The sequence below is a fragment of the Sander lucioperca genome, chromosome 7 (genome assembly GCF_008315115.2).
Source record: "Sander lucioperca isolate FBNREF2018 chromosome 7, SLUC_FBN_1.2, whole genome shotgun sequence".
Classification (NCBI taxonomy): domain Eukaryota; kingdom Metazoa; phylum Chordata; class Actinopteri; order Perciformes; family Percidae; genus Sander; species Sander lucioperca.
Window position 1 is genome coordinate 8,578,073 of NC_050179.1, and position 23,159 is coordinate 8,601,231.

At 39.4% G+C, this 23,159-nt stretch overlaps 1 protein-coding gene across 3 annotated transcripts in view; it reads right to left on the reverse strand.

The window, feature by feature from the left end:
* Positions 1-129: 129 nt before the first annotated feature.
* LOC116038570 (cGMP-inhibited 3',5'-cyclic phosphodiesterase A-like) overlaps positions 130-23,159 on the reverse strand; it is a 72,565-nt gene continuing 49,535 nt past the window's right edge. For 2 of the 3 annotated variants that reach the window (XM_036003215.1, XM_036003217.1), the window contains 12 exons: positions 21,113-21,373; positions 18,511-18,668; positions 10,699-10,772; positions 9,794-9,945; positions 9,561-9,698; positions 9,127-9,238; positions 8,782-8,895; positions 7,973-8,172; positions 7,043-7,246; positions 5,624-5,785; positions 890-1,142; positions 130-599 (listed from right to left, as the gene is read on the reverse strand). In XM_036003215.1, coding sequence (XP_035859108.1) covers positions 286-599; positions 890-1,142; positions 5,624-5,785; positions 7,043-7,246; positions 7,973-8,172; positions 8,782-8,895; positions 9,127-9,238; positions 9,561-9,698; positions 9,794-9,945; positions 10,699-10,772; positions 18,511-18,668; positions 21,113-21,373 — 2,142 coding nt within the window. In that variant the 3' untranslated portion in view covers positions 130-285. The remainder of the gene's footprint in view (positions 600-889; positions 1,143-5,623; positions 5,786-7,042; positions 7,247-7,972; positions 8,173-8,781; positions 8,896-9,126; positions 9,239-9,560; positions 9,699-9,793; positions 9,946-10,698; positions 10,773-18,510; positions 18,669-21,112; positions 21,374-23,159) is intronic. The other variant, XM_036003216.1, reaches the window with a different exon arrangement.

The window sequence follows — 23,159 nt, forward strand, 5'->3', positions numbered from 1 at the left end:
CAGTAGCAAAAGAGTCTGTATCCCAAAGTACACAAATAATCCTGTATTGCAATATGGAAAGCTCCTTTAAATGTTTGGTGAAACAAGATATTCAGATAAAATGTGTAAAGCACAAATTTTCCCACCCTGTTTTTTTCTGTATAGGCACACATTTCCCAAACATCTACAGTGTTGTGTCTAAGTGATGTGCTGGCAGGAGACAGGAGTCAGTTGATAGGATACGAAAACATTATATACTTCTTCATGTCCTTGCCCTGACTGATGCCATATTTCCCATGGGCTGTTTCAGTGTGGGTCCTCCGCTAGTTCCTCTGGAGGTTTAGAGTTTTCCTGCGGAGACACAGGCCACTCTGGTTCCTCCACTCCCTCCTCTGGATCCTCTCCTTCAACTAGCTCCTCTTTGCTGCCTGGCTCTTCTTCCTCCTCGTGAATTGCCAGAATTGGCTCAGCTACATTGTTTAAATGGACAGATTCTGTTACTTGGCCATGTTTCTGGGCCTCCTCTTCTGCAATTACCTTCTTCCACATCTCGTGGTTCTCCAGCAGGTGGTGGGTGATCTGGCAGAAGACTTTCCTTCTCTTCTTGGAAGTTCCTTTCTCTGGAGAAAAAAAAAACTTGATTATGTTGTATAAATCATAAATACACACTACAGCTACATAAATCTGCTAAACTAATTTATTTCCCATCGTTCAGAGGAGAAACCACTGTTTGATGTCTTGCAGTATATTATATTGTATAATCAAATCCATATTCAGAGTGAATAAATGATAACAACAAACGATTTCATACAAAAACAGGCATTCTAGGCTACATGTTTCTGATCACCTCCAGTTGATGATTGTGGCACTACTTCAGGTTTATAGCTTTGTTTTAGACCATAGTGCTTACGTGATGCTTCTGAGCTGGTGGACGTGTCTTCCTCTGTAGTATCCTCATCATCCTCATTCTCCGTGATCTCTGGCTCCTCTGCCTCTAGGTTGGGTTCCACCCAACGTCCAGGCATGAGGTTGGCTGAGTCGTAGGAGTTGCACAGTGGTCCCACGATGTGTGTGATGAACGATTCTTGGAGTTTGGCCAACTGTGGTGCCGCTCGGTCCATGAAGGGGCTGATGGGAAGGCCCTGGCTGGACTCCTCATCACCCTACATTAAGCATGTCCCACATTAGTGCATAAATGCCAAGACATGGCATGATTAAAATTTCAACACACATAAGATTCCACAAGAACAGACGTCGGATTGATGTCAAGCCTACGTCCATCAAGTCCTAGGTTATTTGTTTCACAATTATGGATAGGTTTGAGTCTTAATAGTGTAAGAATGTAAAGGTTAGTGCCGACTGCATCAGAGAGATGAAACCAAAGACAATTATTTGAGACACTGTCAGAACTCAAAATATATGGTGTAACAGGGAGAACAAAAAAGGGAAGCTTAAAGCAGCCATATTATGCTCATTTTCAGGTTCATAATTGTATTTTAAGGTTGTACCAGAATAGGTTTACATGGTTTAATTTTCAAAAAACACCATATTTGTGTTGTACTGCACCGCTCTCTCTCACTGCTGCAGATCCTCTTTTCAGCTGGTCTCTGTTTTAGCTACAGAGTGAGACCTCTTTTCTTCTTCTTCTTCTGTACTATCTTTGATTGCACTTGCACATGTGCAGTAGCTCAGATGTAGATCATGTCAGCTAGCTAGCTCCATAGACAGTAAAAGAAAGGCTGTTTCTACAACTTCGGTCAGTTACAAGGCAGGATTAGCTGGGAGACTTCTAAATGAGGGCGCACATGTAAGTAGTTCTTTTGTAGATTATGGTGAACTTGTGTGTGTTGTAGCAGTGCTTTGCTATTGAGAACGAGGTAGCATGCTAGCATTAGCATGCTAGCGTTAGCATTAGCGTTAGCATGCTAACGCTACAAGTTAATGGTTGCGGTTAGCCTGCTCATTTCGGCTTGTGACGTCACAAGCCTTGCCGATTTTGAACAGCTCACCCAGAGACTGAAGGCAGGACACATTCAGAAACCGTATCTCACTCTAAACAGAATTGGATGGATTTTTTTCAAAGTTTGTATGTGTGTGGAAGCACCAGAGACACAACATAACACCCCAAATCCCAGAAAAAGTGATTTTTTCAAAATATGGGCACTTTAAAGCTGGGCATAGAAATGTGTCCAAAGCATCCATGAAAGTATTTTACACAAAGGCCCAAAGAATATAGGAATATAGAATATATGGCTGCGGAAGGCTGTGGGGCAGCAGCATGTGTGCTGTCTATGACTTCTCTATAAACGGCATTGAACAACAGCCTTGGTAACTGACCCTAAGTGTCATCCCATACACCTTACAGTAGAATGCCTTTGTTCCTGCAGAGCAGTGAGCTGCTAATGTAAAGCACAATAAGAGTAATCAAAAGATGGGATCTGTGATGGATTTGCAACTTGTTGGAAATTCTTGACAGGAGGTGAGCGGACATAAAACTAGTGGAGGAGCTCTGTGATCCAGCTGTCACCATGGCTACATCCTAAACAGATGGGTAGAGTTCAGAGGCATTGAAAGGTTAGCTTTCCCAAATGTCTCATTTCTTTGAGATATGTTTAAGAAACAGTGTTATGAATACCCTGCCAGGTGTATTCTAATGTAGCTATCCAAATAAATACAAGACTGTTCATATTTGGCAGTAGGACTTACAATAAATGTTAAGTGTAAGCCTCTGTGAGTCCAGAGATTCATCCGTTACTGCAATACAGTTTCAAGACACCCAGATCCTGGTTCACACATCATACTCAATTTCAGAAAGCCTGTCAGCATGGAAAACAAATCTTATCCTCAAGGCTCTGTCGACATGTTTGCTTGTGCTCCATGACAAAGTGTTTGTGTATGATGGTGTATGCTTTGCATACATGCCTGAACATGTTCTGTATAGAGGAGGAGTTGTATTGGTTTGCTTCTTTTTTTAAGGTTGTTGGACTCACAAGGCTGTCAGAGACAGACTGCACCTGGGCACCCTGTCTGTATTACCACATCTAGCAGCCCTAAAACTATTGTCATTAAAGAGCATTTCTCATTTCCCCCCAAGGAACTCACAGTGGCTTGTAACACGCTGGTTGTGTCACCTATCTGAAGTAGCTGGGTGCATAGGGGTGACCTAGATGCAATTAGCAGAGATTAGCAGCCATTCAGTGCCAAGGGGACATACTGTAACAAAGGTCACTGAGGGTGGCATTAGGCTGAAATTAGGCTGAAGGTATGACTAGATTCTGTTTGATAGGGGCAGCACTGTACATTCAGTGGCCACTTCATTAGGTATACCTGTAAAATCTAATGCAATCCAACTGTTCTGCTATAAAATCTACTTTTATAATGCCAATAATGTTCAGTTTGTGTCAGTGTTTTTCTTTTTTGACAGTCATAAAGGTGTTATTTTAATTATATGTTTTAGCATTGAGGTCATAGTTGTTGATGATGGGGACAGTATAATTAAATCAAGTCCAGTACAAAACCATCTTTAAAGATTATTTTTTTGAGCTTTTCCACCTTTAATTATGACATGACAGCTAGGTGAGAAAAGGGAGAGAGAGGGGGAAGACATGCAGGAAATTGTCACAAATTGTCTTCTGCATTGAGGCATAAACCTCTTAGTATATGTGCGCCTGCTCTACCACTGATCCAACCCGGCCACCAAACCCATCTTTAACCATGACTTTATTCTTCAGTCAGGGACCATGGAGTATGTATTGAAAATAAGGCCACGATTACACATGATTGATTGTATAGAGGTTTAGAAGTGGAGTTAATTCGTATTTGAAAGGTGTAAGGCTCAGAATTTAATATAATTTATATTTGAGTTAATTTACTAGAAATGTATTTACAATGTTTAGTCAGTTAATCATTTACATATTTATGTTACACAATTATTAGTTACATATTTACATGTTTACATATTTAACACAGTCAGGATATTCTGTTGAATCTGCCTCTCTGATTCCCTCACGTTTACCTCAGTCTAAGTTCTCACTTCTGATTGGTTAGTTCAGTCACGTGAAGGTCCAAACAAGGAAGTGTTGTTGTTGTGAGTGGTGTTAAGTAAAGTACCGCTTGAGAAAGTCATCTGTCTCCATCCTGCTGTTTATTCTCATAAAGAGTGATCCACCACCACATACCGAACCCTCACGTTACACATGTGAATCATAGCCCATTGTTACAGAAAAAATGACCAGATATCTTTACTGTCGCTACTGTTCCCTTGGCTTATATAAATACCATATCAATTTAAAATTTAAAAGTAGAATACATAACTGAACAGATGCATAAGTCTTGTCATGGAATTATGACAGCTCCTCACACAAAAACAGCTCTCAGAGGGAGCACTGCACTGCCATTACTATCTCAATATGTCAGAAAAAAAAAGAATGAAAAATTAATTAGAGGGAGCAAAATCAATCAAGCTTGAAGTCCAAAGTCTATGTGGAGGAACAAATAGAGAAAGGGAGGACTGTATTTCAGTTTCTGTACTTGCTTCTATGGGGTCTGAGACAAAATAGAATGAATTTGTCTGAAACACAGCATGTTGCTAGGAGTCATTCTGTTCTGCTCCTCTACAGAGAAAACATTGTGAGAAATTTAAGTAGATTAAATATATTCACCACCTGTGTGTGTGTGCGTGTGTGTGTGTGTGTGTGTGTGTGTGTGTGTGTGTACGTGCATGCGTGTCAGCAGTTAGATTTTTGGATATGAAGAATTAGGACATTTTGCATAGTAAGGACGTTCTGGCTGGTTCTCACTAACTCCAGGATAAAGGTTTGAATTGCATTAATGTAATGGTTATGGTTAGGATAGGCATGCTAAGTTTAAGATAAGGCATGTAGTTGTGGTGCTGAAAGGATAAGTTTGGCAATATACAATTTATTTACTCTATATTTTTGTTGAACTAATCCCATGAAAAGATCAAAACCAAAAATGCTCCTAACATTGAGCCCATCCGTTTCTTTAATATGTAGATCTTTTTTTTTAAAATCACAAATAAACACTTTTATTTAAAAGAAAATGGCCGACAACAAACAACAAATGTAACTTAAACAGGAGAAAGTCTTTTTTGGGGACTATTTTCTGCTGCAATACATCTATTGTCTGTCTGTCTGTGGTATCACAGGTCATGTCATGTCTACACTGCAGCTATCAGGACTTGAAATTGTGTTACATTTAAAGCTGTTAAAATGTTTACTTGTTTACTGAACCTAAACTATTTCAGAATAAAATAGGTCAAAGGTCATAGGTCATTGGCCAGAGGATAGGTTTTTAAAGTGTTACATTCTTCTTGCCAATGATGAGGAGGGTGGGATGGGGCTAACTGAAAGACACAATAACATATATGTTATATGAATAAATAAACTAAAATCAAAATGATAAAATCATGTCTTCAGAAAATACAATGACACTGACACCTTAACATTCTCCTCAACCAAACCCTCAACAAGGTTTATTGTATTAAGTAAGTATTGTATTGGATAGTGTGTTATACTGCACAGGTGTTTGTGTTGGTGTGTTCCCCCTGCATGTAAACATGACAGAACATTGATCTTTAGTTTAGCAAATAAAAACAAGTTCCGATCAGAGTGGGTTCACACACCTGTTCGTAGAACTCGTTGACAATGCCCTCTGTCCACTGCAGATGCAGGTCCTTGCACTTCAGAGGCCCATTGATGTCAGCCAGTTTAATGCACATCTGGCAGACCAGCAACCTGTCATTCTCGTTAGACCAATCAATACCTGTGGATGGATCATCACCCACCTAGGGGATCAACAAACAGACATGTTGACTTTTAACATATTCAATTATGTTGGCAGGCACAGTGTGTGATATGTAGATATTATGTAAATGTGATGCCATAGATCTGTTGTTCAAAGATTGTATATTCATATTAATGTCTAGAGGGTTAATTAATCAGGGAGAAGACAGCAACACTGGAATGCACTGTCGATGAGACAAAAGCAATGAGAACTTAAGGCCTTTTAATTGTGGCTTTCACCTCTTACGAGGTACATGAGCAGACATTTTCCTGGTAAAATGTGCTTTATTTAAAAATGTAGAGGTTTTAATTACTATGCTTTAAATATGTTATGATCACATAAAGTTTGTGTAAGATATATTCTACTATTCTACACTGTTTGAATGTTTTTTTTTTATTTCTAGTAATGCTTAATGAGCTTCAGATCTTGAAAAGGAGCACCACTGACTCCCAGAGTCCTACCATTCTAACCTAATAATTCAGGAAGCTTTAGAGATCAAGTACGAAACTCGATGGGTACTTCAGAGAAAGCTAATTTGCTTCCAGGAAGAGCAGAGCAGGGTGCACTACAGTGAGAGACATTGCTTTTACGTTTGCTGCCAAGCCAGCAAGCTCAATGCTAGTTGACAGGCCCTGGCCATCGAGCACCACCATTGTACTCATACTCACAATGGGAAAAACACAAGAACCTCAAATCTAAAGCCAACATTCTGCTTAAACAAGTTCTTAAGAAGCTGCAGGGTGCTTTGTGTTGTTGATGTGAGCTGAACATACTGCAAGTGCTGCAATGTTCTACACAAACAGACCTGTTCTACAAAAAACACTGGACATTTCCCGTTCAATAAAGCTGTTTTTCAGTAAATAAAAGAGCTGAGGTGTGACTGTATGAGGCAAGCACCTCCACAGAACATACTTGACTCATAAAACTAAAGAATACTGCTACCATTTAAAGTTTACCAGACAACTCATTATTCAGCCAATCAAGTTTCTGAAGACAACAGAATAAAAAAACTATTCAAATGAAAACATTTCACTTCATATCTGAGGATAGGTATTCATAAGCCAAGCATTGACCTATAATTTCAAGCCCCCAAAAATACTTAAATTAATGTTCAACAAACAATCTGAGAAGTTTAAGTTCATGATGTTGTCAAATTAACATTATCAACGGATTTAATCACCATATCCATAAACTCTTCATATCTAAAATGTACATCTTTTCAATATTTAATGTAAAACAGTTATGTTTTTAGAACTACCTTGGCATTGAACTCAGCCAGGAAGTCAAAGTGCTTCTTCAGATCAGTGGCCAATATGGCCTCAATGACCAGGAAACGGAAACGCTTGAACTCCCCGTGATCCAGGTTGACGAGGAAGTTGTACTCTGGCCGCGACATGAAGAGGTTCCAGGCTGAGGCAGCGTGGTGGTTTTCGAGAACGGATCGATCATTGTAGAGCACTGCCTGCAAACACACAAGCACTTCACATTTACATAAACAAGTACAGAAATGCCTATATATATAAAGTCAGCAATCCTGCACATGCAGTACTAAAAAAGAGAGACTGGTTGATGTAGGAGATTCACTACAACACTGAAAGAAATGAGAAAACCACATCATGCTTCCAAAGTATGATCAAGAAAATTAGAGCCACTATACTGTGTGCTACTTTCAGATCTCTTTCAGTATTATGACAGCCTACATATCTACATTGAAGAGATATGTCTAGACAGAAAATACTCCATAGAACAGAACTTTACAAATCCAACCTCAACACCTGTCAATTTCTGACAAGCAACAAGAAGCTACTGTAACTGGTGATTGTTTGATTATGCTGTCAGACTGATGAGTCGCTTCAGCTTTGCCAGTGCAGTTTATGAAAATCGACAATCAAATGATCATCTTGTTGATTACAAAGAAAAACAGATTTTTTTTTAAAGATTATTTTTTGGGCATTTTAGGCCTTTATTTTTATAAGACAGCTGGAGACATGAAAGGGGAGAGAGAGGGGGAATGACATCCAGCAAAGGGCTGCAGGTCAGAGTTGAACCCGTGGCCGCTGCGTCTAGGAGTAAACCTCTATACATGGGTGCATGTTCTACCAGATGAGCTACCCAGGCGCCCAAACTTCCACTGACTTTGATCCTAATCAGAAGCTGTTCTCTACTATAGGCTGAATAGCACGAGTACCTGTGGGGCGCTGGTGGCCACGAGGAAAGCATTGGTCCTCCCGGGGTGGTCGTAATCGTGCATTGCGGCAGCCACATAAAGGGCCATGAGCTCCAGAGCAGGTATGAGGCCTGACAGACAGCCGTAACCATCTTCTGACACAGTGTAGGTCTTTGAAACCAGGAAGCCCATATGACTGTGTGTTATTCCACTGTCAGAGTCTAGCCACAGGGGAACAGACAAAGTGAGCAGGGTGAAGAGCAGGGTGGCAAAATTTACACATGATGTACTTTCATGTGCATATGCCTTAACACACACACTCTTCTAGAGCACACACACGCAGAAACACACTCTTGAACATTCAAATCCACTTATATGTGGATCAAAGGGATGGCCCTAGTAAGGCATACAAATGAGGTTATGGAAATATGGGTGAGAGGGAACTCTAATCTGCCTGCAATTTCATGCTGTTCTAGACTTCAAATAGTGTTTGGTACGTAAATGCAAGTGCCAAAAGCCTGAGTAAGATAATACAAACTGTGAGTAGGATAAGAACACACACTCCTGCAGGTTTGATGCTCTGACATTTAGAGATGGCTCACAGTAAAGCTGCAGGCAGATGGAAATATCTAAATAAAAAAGTCTGGCCTACATATAGATCTTTATGGTAATAAATGGCTTAACAAAAGTTATAAAAAGTGAACAAAAAGGTATTGGGAGCTTATGTGTTCTTATGTGACAACTTCCATCATACTTTTATGGACTAATAGAGTCACATACACACTAGCACCCCCACCAGGACAAGCAAATGTCTGCATTTATGGACACACCTGAGTCACTGGCAGAGCCATGGTCAGTAAAAAGGCTGGGCAGACCAGGCACAGCCTGTGTGGTGAGGTACCAGACTGCGTGCAGCACATCTGTGGCATGGACCCTGTTGTGATCTGGGTCAGGAAAGAAAACAAGTCTGCTCAGTGTGTGTAATCTTCTCCACCAGGGTGCACTGTTAGACTGCTTATGTTTCTTGTAACAACGTAAAGGCTGCATACAGTCATATATGACGGTGTGATACTACCCTCTAGTGGCTGATTTCATTGTTACAGCTGCAAACAAGGTTATAAGTAAACTGAAGCAAAATTAAAAAACATGAGAAGGAGCGAGATGTTCAAGCTTACATGGTATGTCTCTGTAACCATTCTCAAGGGCATGGAAGTAGTTCATGAATTCATGTACAGGAATCTTGAAGGTTGCAAACAGGCCAGTGTCTTCAAAGAGCCTGTAGGAGACCTGAAAGACAAAAATCTAATTGAGTCTGTGCTGTGAACATCACTAGGCATGGATAATCAACACATTACATGTAAAAGGGGTACTGTCATGGAACTCATAATCAATAAATTATAATATTGTAGATAATACTATGCAATTACATGTTAGCCTATTCATTTATGACTGCAAAACAACATAATGTTACTAAGTATTTGTATTACTTTAAAACATTTTATTGCTAAAATGGTGTCCAAATCATAGTATCATTATGCAAATAATAAAGTTGTATTGACACTTTGGCTGACCTCTGAGCTTAATCATTGGTGCTCCTGGATGTGCTCACCTGACTAAGGATCCGTCCACATTTCCCATTGGTCTTTTCCATCAAACTGAAGATGGGGAAGTTCCAATTATTTAGCTGACTCATTAAAGGCTCTAAGTCCTCCATTACTAATGGCTCTGGAGCCAGCATTGGTTTGTCCTGTGACACATAATGAGAAGTGGTAAGGCAAATACAATGTTAATAATGTATGTAGGTTTGTTTATTGTATGAGCAGTAATTCTGCCTCGCTTTACCTCAGGAGGTATTAGTGGATGGAGGATGACATTCTGGGCTGGGTTTTTTCCTTCCTCTGTGTCCTCCTCTGTGTGTGCTACATCACTGCTGTCACTGTGGTTGGCTTCGTGGGTGCTCTCATAGTCTGATGACACCAACACTTGGTCCTCTGCTAGTAAAAGTAAAAACAAAGAGCTGTCACACTGCAGCCTGAAAGGAACTGATAAACTGATCTAGTCAGGTTTTTGAATTTACTTCTCTGTAAATTGTTATAGCCAATTTTCTGCTATGTCAAATTCCCAGAGAGGGTGAGAACTCCTGTTCATTAACAGTGGTTCATGTTAGTGATTGCTGCCACACCCTTACTCAAAAGATATCTCACAGTGTGTCTGGCGGCAGCAGTGCTTTATACAGTAGTTTGAGTTTGTATCATCAGAAAAACTGCTTTTTCAACGATGGATTTCTAACTGATTGATTGTTGAATACTGGTGCAAAACAGTGAATGTTTTTCTTACCCTGACTATAAGTGACTGAGAATTTAAAAATTTAAGCTTAAGCTGAAAATGAGTATTATGTTGAAATTATATTGATTTGTCTTCACAACTTCTAGGTTAGTTGTTTTGTATGGAGAACCAAAGAAAAAAAGAAAATGATTCAGACACAAGACATTGGAAATGTGTGTTTGCATTTTTTATGTAACACGGCTACAAAAGTAATTTGTTTGTTCAGGTTTTTATGCAGCTGTACACTATGGAACATGCATTTTGAGTTTTTTTGTTTTGAATATCTACTGTATTAGGCTTCTATATCATTGCCTATAAATAAACACTGTGATATAGTATATACGTATGCCCTCTTCATGCACTCATCATATGCTTTTTGGAGGTACCGGTAATGATAAGAAGAAAGAAGACTGAGAGCATACCTGACCGTGGTACCCTGTCTCCCTTGTCTATAGAACCCTCCCCATGGCCCAGTCTGATGTATGGTCTCCCACAGCTGTGGACAAGAGGGGTTTAACAGGTTAGAGATAAAGTGCATTAAAGAGAAATGTTGATTTTGTTTGGCAGAACAGTGTTAAAAACCGAAATCAACAGAAAATGTTCAAATAAAGAATCACTGGGGGACAAATACAGAATACTACATGTGTGTTTGTTTGTAGAAAGCAAGATGTGCAAGCCTTTTCTGTCTGTAGCTGTGTCAAAGAATTGGGAATAATGCCATTCACTTCATCTGTCTTTGATGTCAAACAGAACTTGTCAAGAAAAAAAAAACATAATGGGATTCCTACTGTGCTGTCCCAACATGAAACAGACATACAGATGCTTCAAGAAAAATACTCATTAATGAATGTAATGGATGCACACATTAACACAATGCAATGAGAATAAACAACAAAACAAATTTGAAACAGTTGCTGGTATTTGCACTGTTATAAATGACTCATTAGAAATTGAGCCCACCCTTTTTGAGCTTAACGACAAATCAGGATCAGCCACTGGAACGGCTTACTGCAAGCCACAATCTGAGAGACAGATGGAAATATCCACATTTACTGACTGGTTTATATATCAAATAGCAAATATTATCTTTTACGGAAAGAGCCTTGAGCTGGCCTGTGCTGGTTAGTTAGCTGTGTGACACCATGGGGAGCCTCCCGAGCTGCTCTCAACAGCTTTTCCATGTTTCTCCATTGAGGCCACTGTCAGGCTGTAGGTGGTTCCAATTAAAATACCTCTCCCTAAATGTTGTAAAACCTGCCTTCTCAGGGCAGGAAATGCCTGCCGTTAGAGCATGGTGTCACAGGGAGCACAAAGCCCTGTAGTGTGTCTATCTTCTTCTGATAAATTATTTCTTGAACACTTTTGAGCTGTACCCACCCTGCCTAATGGTCCTGAGGCCCCAACAAAGGGAGTTCTGTTGTGTTTGCATGGCCATGTTGGACCACTGTGTGTAATGCCTAGCAGGTGTGGAATATAAAATAGTTTGATAGTTTGGCGGGTGAACAGTTAGTACATTATTGTCAGGGGGGTCTGGGCAGGCAGCAGTGCTTGGCTTAAAAGGTTTACTTTTAATGAAAGTTGAAGAACTGGCAGACAATCTTCCTATTCTGCTCATGCAGCAGAATAGCCTCAGCTACTGACATTGAGCCTTCAGCTCTGAATGTAAATAAGAAGGCCGACCATTTTCACTCGAGGAATCTGTCAGTCATGTATCAAGTGACTCTGCTTTTATCACAAAAAGCTTCTTAAGTGTAGTTAAAGTAGTTAGCATTGTAGTTACAGTAATTTAACTGTCCCAGTGAGATATACCTACAGTACGAAGACAAAATACACTTTCCTGTATGTTTTTGTTTCAACACTGTCTCAAAGAAATGGTGTTGATATACTAAAGATTTGTTTTGCCTGATACCTTTGGGAAGAATGAAACTACTGCCTGCAAATATGTTTGTTCAGTTGTGTGGTCAGGTTGGATTTAGGCAACAAAAACACTTTGGTTAAGGTTAGGAAAAGAGCATGGTTTCAGTTAGGTATTGAAAAAATAACCCATCCTGTCTAGTGCTTCAAGTCAGAGTGCAGTTTTTTTTAATTCTTTAACCAAAACAATAACGTTTCTCCAACCTTAAAGGTACATGTATAGACTAATACAAAATGAATCCCTCTCTCTTTCTCTCTCTCACTTATGAGCCACTAGAAGTGGTATTGTCTGTTTCTAAAGAGACCCTGCCCTCTGCCTGGATTTTCTCTTTTCTTATTATTTTCGTGAGTTTGGGATGTTTATTTTTATTATTTTATTTTTTTTAAGTTTAACTGACACAGACACAGAGAAACAAACAGGATGAAGCTCTGCATTCACACATTCATTATCCAACAATGCTGCACTTTCCCGCTGAGGTGTGTGTTTATTTGTGCTTTAGAACATAAACAATCTGAAACAATCATAACCGCCTTGAAAACAATTCAAAAATAGTGTTTTATTCCTCTGATTCACAGCGCTCCTTCTCTTTATTCACTCTCTCACGATTTTTTCAAATTGCTTGTTTTGTGCGTTCAACTGAGCCAAAAATCGTACATCTCCCTTATAGAAGACAAAAAAAACAGCAAATACTCCTATTTGATAAACATCAAACTGTAAAATGTTGATATTTTTGCTTTATAAAATGACTTTATATTAACCGATCATCAAAATATTTGTGGATGAATTCTCTGTCAATTAATCAACTCATCTCTTCAGCTCTAGAAATTCTGTATACTAATTTTGTGACTTTGCAGATACAGTACTTTTATTTAGTAAAATAAACGTTTTAAACATAATTAACTTTTTTTCAAACGTATGCTTTTTTAAACAAGAATAGTCATACAAAGATGAAAGGTCTAAATTGGTTTCTTGCTTTACACATCATATTAACAAATTTAAATACAGCCAAGTGAATTGTCAACAGTCAATTGGGAGTCTGTGAAGTTGAAAATGACTCCTGTGCTCATACCAAAGCACCTTGGCATTCTCCAGAATAAACCTTCATCAAGTTAATTATCCTGCAATAGGAAATACTGTATAAATTGCAACATTGTCTGCTTTTTCTGAGAACAGCCTTCTCCTTCCATGTTGCTTATCTTAATAGTTTCGAGCCATGCAATGAGCTCTGACTGGCCTCTGCCTGCTCCCCTCTCCACTGCAGTTTACTCCCAGTTGTTATACTCAACTACTCACAGCAGGTTGACAGATTACCTTTGGTTCAGAGCCCAAAAGGACAGTGTCCAAGCCACGATAAACACAGCAGCCATTATTTCTGCTTCCAGTAATCTACCTACTCTCAAGCCAGATGACGTGAAGAAGATAACAGCACAGTGGCCGGGGCTGAGGGAAATGGAAGGCATTCAATCACCCCCTTTTTGCCGGGTCTGTGTGATAAAAAAGGCGATATTGTAGCTTTGAAGTTGGTGTTATTCCTTCTGAACAATGTACGTCACTGAAGGCTGACATGATGGAAAAAGGAGGGAGAAAAAAAAGAAGCCTAATGTCCTAATTAAGATTCTACAGATTTGATGATGGAGCAGAGAGAAGGCAATTGAAGCCATGTGTTCATTTTCTCCCCTCAATGTGTTCTTTCTCTCCTTCCCTCTTCCCCAACCAGTTCTGCCTTTCACTTTTCTGATAGGACTCATTACATATCAGGAATGATTATTGATGTTTTGTTTGATCTGTAAATAAATTCTTATGTTACTATGTCTTGGCTAGCTCTCAAAAGGGATAATAAATACAGGTTACAGTACATATTTTATAAAAACACTCCCCAAAACGTGATTGTTGTGTTAAAGCCCACTTGAGAGATGCTGTGTTGGCAGGTTGCTGTTTGCTAAGAAACTATCACAGGTTTAACCCCAACAACAGCAAGAAGTTGTCATTAGGCATGGGTCCTGTTTACGTGTATTTTAGCTCGACACTGAAGATGCCTGAAACAAAATTTAAATGAATTGTTACTCGGAAAAGAGCCCTCTCACCCGCAGTAAACTAAACCCAGAGACTCTCTGTACTCTCCAATTGTGTCTGTATAACCTCTGCCAGAAGAAGCAGCTGTGACTGTGTGTGTGTGTGTGTGTGTGTGTGTGTGTGTGTGTGTGTGTGTGTGTGTGTGTGTGTGTGTGTGTGTGTGTGTGTGTGTGTGTGTGTGTGTGTGCGCGCGCGCGCACGCGTGTGTTAATTGTGAGGTTCTGGTGACTGGGGAGAGGCCCAGGTGTTTGTTTATACTCACACCGCCATAAGTGGCCATAGCTGGGGCCTGCTGCTGGGCTGGGCTAAGCTTTATGACCAGGCAACAGGGCTTTGTGTACAGAAGCTGCTCAGTGTGCTTACATTTACAGAACTTGTTCGAGTATCACACTGTCATTGTGCAAACAGACCCAAACAAGTCACTGACGGACGCAGCCCACACAGTTCTTGAGAGGGCTCAAGACACAACACAAAAATGTTTGCAGATTTTGTTTTTACTCAGTGCGGTAACATTTTGTTTTATTTAATTTATTTTTTTATTTGTGTTGAATTCATTTTGTGTTTTTTGTATTTACTTTCTTCTTTTTTGTTGTGTAAATATTTTAACAAATGTGTTATGTATTGATTGTTTATGACTGCTTTTTATCAACAAGCAGATACACAATGTGACAGTTATGTTGTCCACAGATACATAATTTGTATTGAAGACTCCTCCCTGACCAAAGCTCCAAAGAAGTTTGTAACACTATGATGAAATCTTATTTTCTTTACATATTGTACCTTTATATTTACAATTGTTCACTAACAGATTCGAATAAATCATTAAAAACAAAAATTCTACCTCAGAATTTGTCCTACAAGTGAATAGGAGGGTAGTCTTTCTTTAAGTGCTAACTCACCTTAAACAATATCACTAGTATGAGTTTGTATTAGTATGAGGATGTCACACGTCACAAAAAGCTCTTTCATGAGTATTTCTACCCTTCAAAGAATAACGTCTGGAAAGTGTTGAGTGCTTATAAATCCTCTTAACTCTTAAATGTGAGTGGTTACACGGGAATCAGCAAGTAATGTGCTTTCATAGTGGTCAGAAAAGAATGTACTCAATGCACACACTGATATGTGCAAAAATGTGCAGGGTAAATCACCCCCTACAGCAGACTACATGGACACAGGCACACTGAATTCTGTTCAACCCAGATTATATATACGCAGAAATGGGCATTGTCGGATTATGAGTGAATGCAAAGCTTCATCCTGTCTGTTTCTGTGTGTCTGTGTCAGTTAGACTTGTGTGTCAATATGAGATGCGATGGGCAAAGCAGCAGTTGGGAATGAGAACGGGCTGCACAACCTGCACGCTTTTATTGGCTGGGGGTTACACACCCACGTGGGGCCCAAAGGCTATTTGTTGGCGCCCACAAACGTCCTGCTCTCACCAATATAGGAAGAAAAGAGAAAATCCAAGCAGAGGGCAGGGTCTCTGCCACACCACACACTTCTAGCAGGGCATAAGTGATGATTGAGAGGGATTCATTTTGTATTAGTCTATACATTGTTTTTTGAGGAAAGCACTGTATATTATACGTCTAAGATCAGGGCTCTGCAGGGAAACCCAGAACTCCTCTGCGAAAACTATTTCTTTACTTTTGGCCTCATGGTGTTATCATGGTAGCAGTATTTTGTATATTAAAACAAATTGCAGTAGTTATTGGTCACATTTTTGCAGAAAAGTCAATTCACGTTTCATACACATTATTTATTTTAACATAGTAAAGATGAATACATTATGGAGTTTTTGTGTCACTTGATGTGTCTCAATGGACGCAGCAGAACACTGATCTGCTCTTTAAACACTTAGAAAGAACTGCTGTATGTGCCAGAGAGGTAAAATGGCAATATTATTGCACCTAATATTTTAATCTACATGAGTATCAGATAATGGCCATAAACTGAGCAAATACTGTAGGTGTGTCTATCTATCATAAGCTGCAGGCATTGTCTGGCTGGCTAGTTAGCATGTTACTCCAGACAGCTCGGCTTAAATAATTATCTTGGAAGACAGGAGCCACATGTGTTTACAGGAACAGTACAGCCATAATCAGTTAATAGCTCCATGAAACAAATCTCCTCACAACAAAAAAATACTAAACAAATAAAGATAGGCTGGCAACAACCTGGATGAATTAAGCTGTGCATAAGTATATACACAAGCAGTACCAACTATACTCAGTACAACTGATCGGACAAGCTGACTGCTAATTTCCAAACTAAAAAACATTGCAACTCTTTTGGAAACATCTAATTTCAGCCAAAATGATCCACACAAAATTAATTTCTAAATTAATCTGAGGTGGGAAATAGGCCATGTAGTTGCAGAGTCATGGCTCATTTTACAGCAGTGAGTTAGTTTTTATCTAACTGACTGTTCCAGTAAGTATGTGTGCAAGCTGATTTAAATCTCAAGTTCCAGAAAACTAAGCTCATTAGATGTATTCTGTCTTTATTGACAGGTTGCACTTTCTTTTATTTTGAAAATAAATCTTCATGTATAGCCTTAAATAAGAGAGGGAAAAACCCAACATCTGTTCTGTATGTCTGCACATAAACTTCCAAACAAATGCAACTGAATAACACAACAATTACCATCAGTTGAAACTGTATTGTTTGAATTAATGCAGGCTGTTTTCAGCATGTCTTTGACATCAGACATGGCTTTCTGAAGTTCTTCTACACATTAATAATTAAGCTCCAGCTTCAGTTAAGAGATCTGATTAAAGTTCTTCTGAAATTTAAATTATCTTTATACAACAACACGTACACATATATACACAAACCTATACTAGAGAAGCATCTGTATTTGCAGAGAATCTCCATCAGAGGACTTTCATGCCCGTGACACAAACTCGACAGGGGACAAACTGAATAAGGTTGATAAAGCACAAAGAGACTCTTTCTTGTTCAGACATAGTTAATATTTTAAAGACAGGGAGCATGTGCTGTCGACTACTGCTTGTGCATCCACATCATAAAAACATTGTATGCACAATAACTCATATTCAAGTACTCGCAAACATGCACAGTTGAACATTTTCAAATCTGAATCTCCATTTTTTCTTCACTGAAATTCATTAAAAAAAACACAAGCCATTCTGAGATAATCCAAACACAACGTCACAGTAATCACAAAGTAATTGTAAGGAATGCAATCTCTGCGCTTATCACAGTAAATTATGCTGAAATTTCACTTAGTAATCATACTTACTATAATAAATCAAGAACCTGTGTTTATTCTAGATTTACTGCATCAATGTGATTTAGTAGTGAAATAAAAAACAGCAGAAAGAAACACAGTTATTTGTTGTGTTTTCAACAATACGGGACTGTTGTGTCTTGACATTTCTACTGATTCACTGCATGTGTACTAGTCCTGTCTGAGCACAATAGAATAACCAGGCCAGATTTTCTCAACAGCTTTTGCAAAGCAAAGTGCATCCAGGCACAAATCGCACCACACAAATACATGCTTTCATGCACACAGAGCCATTAATGCACACAAACACTCATACATATCCTGCAACGTTCTCTATCCCACAACAGCTTCCCCCAAGAATTACATAAAATAAAAATAAAGAATACCATTAATATCACATGTATACAGATCTCCTTCTGAGCCATGCTACTTCTTTGTAGCCTCTTTCTCATGCTATCTTCAGCACTACTGTGCGGAGAGTTGATGTGTGTCTTAGTTATTCAGGTTAATGTGTTTTCCTGTGGGGCATATTTCCATTCTGGCTCCCATAGCACACACATCCTCTTCCGAACTGCTGCGCCATTACTGTTCACTCACGCTGTCTTTGGTATAACTACAGCCACACTGCTGGTAATAAACCTCTAAACCTTCAGAGACATTTGTCATACTGTGGTAGCCATTGTAGAAGTCCTCCTTAAAGCATTTGTACCATGGTTGTGTATATCTATAGTACAATGTTGCACAGTAGGACCTAATTAGTATACTGAACAACAAAATTCTAGGGCTTTGCTTCAAACATAGAAAACTTTTTTTTCATACAGTATAACAGTATAATAAGAAATAATACAGCAAGCAAGGAATAATGTAAAAATGAGACTACATTTGCTAAATCTTTCTTAAATCTTTAGTTTCTGAGTATAGGAGAGGTGTATGCTGAGAAAGAACAAATAAACGTCAGTCATTCAGCTGTAGTTCCTGCTAGGTGTTAGGTACCTGCAGGTGAGTGCTTCATGGTAGGGCTTGATACTGGCGCTGCGGTCCCTTCGGACGGGCCCGGGCTCGATGCTGGGCAGGCCTGTGGCGGAGGTGGTGGTGGTCCACGTGGAAGAGATCCTCCTCAAAAGACCGGGGTGGAGACTCCGCCTCAGACGCTGCACACACAGGAAAATACACACACACACACACACACACACACACACACACACACACACACACACACACACACACACCCTTCTTATTATTGTTTTATAAATGATTAAATCCTCACCCATAACTAACTGCAGGAATAAAAAAAAACTGTAATTGTGTTGGCTCTAAAAGTACTCCCGCCTGTGAGATAAGGTTAATGCTTATTCGCTCTGTCTGCAGTCAAATTGATCATCTAGATGAGACAGTTTTTTATCCTGAATGTGCCCTGGATGAAACAAATTAAGCAGCTGATATAACCTGGAAAATCTTTCATGATTTGAAGCACATTTATTTTTTCCTTCATTGCATCCAAAGAGAATCAACACAGTTATCACTGACTGGAGAATATTGACAGGCAGCTGTACCAACGATGCCACACATGGTACATTATTAGATACGTCAGTATTACATTGCACAGACACAGCCTCTCTGCTTCTCATTCTCTCTGTAAGTCTCTTTTGTCTCGCTCTCTCAGTCTCTTCCTTTATCTGCCTTCTTTTTGCTCTTTCTTTATTTCTTTTCTTTCTTTTCTCTGGGATTCCCATTGATCTGTGCCCTTTTGATGCCTCCATCTGTTCGGTGCTATGCAGCAGCTTGGGACAGCAGCGCTAAACATGGCAGTCTCTCTCTCTCTCTCTCTCAGTCTTCTGCAGGGTGACCTAGTAAAGATCGCCTCAGAATCCTGAATGAGCCCATTCACAGCAAGGCGTCATATATTGAGTGCAAGCACACACACACACACACACACACACACACACACACACACACACACACACACACACACACACACACACACACACACACACACACACACACACACACACACACTGTTGGTATAGGTCAGTTTAGTGGACATTTTACTGACTTCTATGTACTCTTTGTTACATGTACGCAAATTTATACTACAAAAAAAACACATACCTACAAAAGAGCCATGCACAATCAGAGCGTACTATATGTACACACACTGACACATTTATGCACACAAAATAGCATATACGCTATTACTAATGTGTTTTGTATAGTGCATACTACAATTGCATTAAATTATGTGTTTAATTCTGGATTTTAAAAGTGGATTAATGATGCTATGGTGTGATTTTGCAGCACCATAGTTCAATTCTAATAAAATTCCTGCAGACACGCATCAAAAGCAGAAACACACATAACAGAAACACACACACACATCACCATCGGCAGCAGCATGGCAAAAACCAGGCTATCGTCACAAAAAAAGAAAAGAAAAGAAAAGTAAAAATACAGCTCATTCCTGCTGCTGTCACTGTTAATTTAAGTCTATACTTGGACTTATCTCTATAACTGTTTAGGTGAGAAAAGTGAGATCGGTGTAACCTTTTATAATTAGTTGTGTGTTTTGTCATTCATGTTTTTTGATTTTTGTACAGTATGTGCTTCTAATGCAGTGGCTTTTTTACAGCACAGAGATCATGCCCTGTGTTGGGCAGAAAATGGCCTTTGGAAAAATGCTTGAAAGGCATCAATATGCACGGATGGACTTTAAACTGTTAGCCAGGAGGCAAAAAAGCAAGCGCAGGGCTTTCCACTCCCGCACTAACCACCTTCACTCCTCCTGCTATTAACCTCCCGGGCAGATAGAACCAGGCACGTTGTCTCTGGGAAGCAGAGTCTTAATGAGTGCAGCCTCACTGGCCACTCAACAGGCGTATTTTGTCTTAACTACTTTACAAAGTTCAGACAATGTAAAAAAAAACACCTGTCAACCATGCAACTGGCTTGACGGCATGGCAGCCATCGACCACATGCCAGCTTCCAAGACAGCCAGGACAGGTATCTTCCTCAGATTAATAACTGGATCCATAATTGTGGTGGGGGGTTCCAGTTTCGTTGACACATACCCATCCCTCTTTTTTACCTTTTTGAGAGATGCGTTCACCTTCATGTTGCCTCTCCCACACACACACACACACACACACACATACACACACACACACACACACACACACACACACACTGTCTGGCTCTGCACATCTGTCATGTTGACACAGCTGTGGCTATGAAAGGGAGAATAGTGCTCGGAGCAGTAGACGTGTTCTATTTTTCTTCACTCAACTCTATGAAAATACACTCCTTCATTTGATGCTAAAAGCTCTGAGAGCAGGAAGCACTCATTAGCTGAAACATGGACTAAAAGATTAACATGTGTGTGGTGTATAAATCATTTGGCCCTAATAAAGTGGCCTGCATTTCCATCTAAGGATTATTTCAGCCGTTTCCACGGCGGACGGACGTTTATGACTACTTTTGATTAACAGTTCTAACTTTTGATATTGGGTGAAATATCCTCACTTTCATCTCGACTTCCTAGTACTGCATATCTTACCAGTAAAGTGTAAATCAGGACACTTCATGTATGTCCTTACAGTACCTTATGGATGGACGTCTTCTCTCCTTTCTCAGGTCCCTCCTCTGAGTCGGAGAAGGTGTAGGCATCGCTGGGGTTAAGCAGGGAAGTAGGGCGTGGCCTGTGCAGCGGCTGGAAGGTGAGCTGGGTGGTTAGCAGGTTGCTGACGGCCCGCAGTGAGGTGCAGGTGTTAGGGGGCAGTGAGGGGTCAGCCAGCAGGTCTGTGATTAGTCCGTGGGCTTCTCCCATCACTGCTATGTCCACCATGATAGTGGTGCCTGATGACTGCAGGGTGACAGAGAAAGTGGAAAATAAACACCATTGCTGTTGTGGCTGTGGTGGAAACTGACAAAGTGTATTTACTCAAATACTAATGTTAAAGTTCCACTAATCAATATTTTTTATAAACAATGGATCATGGGAGTGATACGTATTGGGTAAAGGAATTAGATGTCATAGCCAGGATATGTAGTTATTATATTACGGCTATGAAGCAATCATTGCTTGATTTGAGCTACTTGTTTTATAAAATAATATTTTAATGGAGGCCATTCCGCCTGCAGAATAAATACTTTTTCTTTTGATATGAGTATAATGACATTTTGCTAATAATAAACATACTTGTCTTTACTAAATACTTTTACTTAGTAATGGGGTATTATAACATATCTGTATTGCTACTTTTACTTAAGTAAAGGATCTGAATACTTTTACTGCTGGTCTGTATTTACTTATAACATATATCACAGCAACAGCTAGGCTGATAGAACAAAGCAGCCTTTTCTCATGAACCATGCTTTCGAAAAGCTACGAAAAGCTAAGCATTGAAATTCGTATGATTTACACATTGTTTTTCCTGTGTGAGGGGGTCGGGGAGGGTCAGGGTACTAAAGTGTAATAAAAAGTTTTTCGTTTCAAATCAAAACGAAAAAATTAAACTATGAGCTCCATTTTGCCATTTTTCCAATGTTCATAAAAACAAAAAATAACTTTTTCATCTGTTGATTTTTTGTTATTCATGTTTCCGTTTTAAACCAACAGCGAGAATACAGGCTCATATTTATGACATGCATAGTTGGAATGGATGGAACACAGGTCTTGTTTATAATGTTATTTTGGTCTTACGTGTTAAAGATCAAAGGTGACTAAAACCAATGCGCTCTGGACCGGAAGTAACATTAACGTGTCAAAATAAAAGTATGAGAACTGTAATAACTGGCAGAAAAACAAGATACTTTAGCTTTTGTCTGTAGCTTGTCAGATTAAGCTAAAGTTAATTATTTAGGTTTATATAAAGTATTTAATTGAGTAACATTCATTAATAGCCACAAAGGGAGTAAGAATGGATATTGTTTTAAAATAAAAATAGGATTATAATAATTTTAAAATCACATTTTAAATAAAATCTGCATTCTCCTAGCATTATGTGTGGCGTTATTGACTACTTTTACTTTAATCTTACATCAGCCAGTAAAAAAAGGCAAAGAATATAAGGGCTTTTTTTTAATTGCTTTGCACAATATTGTATGTGACATGGTTGACCACATTAGCTGCCATTGAACATGTCAAAGTGATGAAGACATTTTTTTAAATAAACAATTTAAAGTGTACTGGAGACTCTCTCATTCACGTCTGGTCTGTGTGAATGCTAACGTCGGGTGATCGCTTTGTAGCATCAAAATGGCGCCATAGGAGATTCGAGCTCTGAAGCGAAGCTTACCCCCTTGGCTACACCTAGCACCACTACCGCCCTCGTGAGGCTAAATAGTTTTGTGCAGCTCACAGGAGTAGCCATTTTTGTAGTCTTTGGGCTAGACTACATCTCCTCACCGCCCGCCCCCCTTTTTCTCACACACACACACACACACACACACACACACACACACACACACACACACACAGCACCCACACAGAGACATGTCTTGTTTGCTTTTTGTTGTAGTTTAAAAAGGGTATATTGGTTTTAATTGATCAAAGGATTATTGATTGGCCATTGATGATTTTGAAGTTAATAAATTCCACTATATTTTAAATAGCAGTTGTCTGTGATTGTTTTGTGTATTTTGTCGTA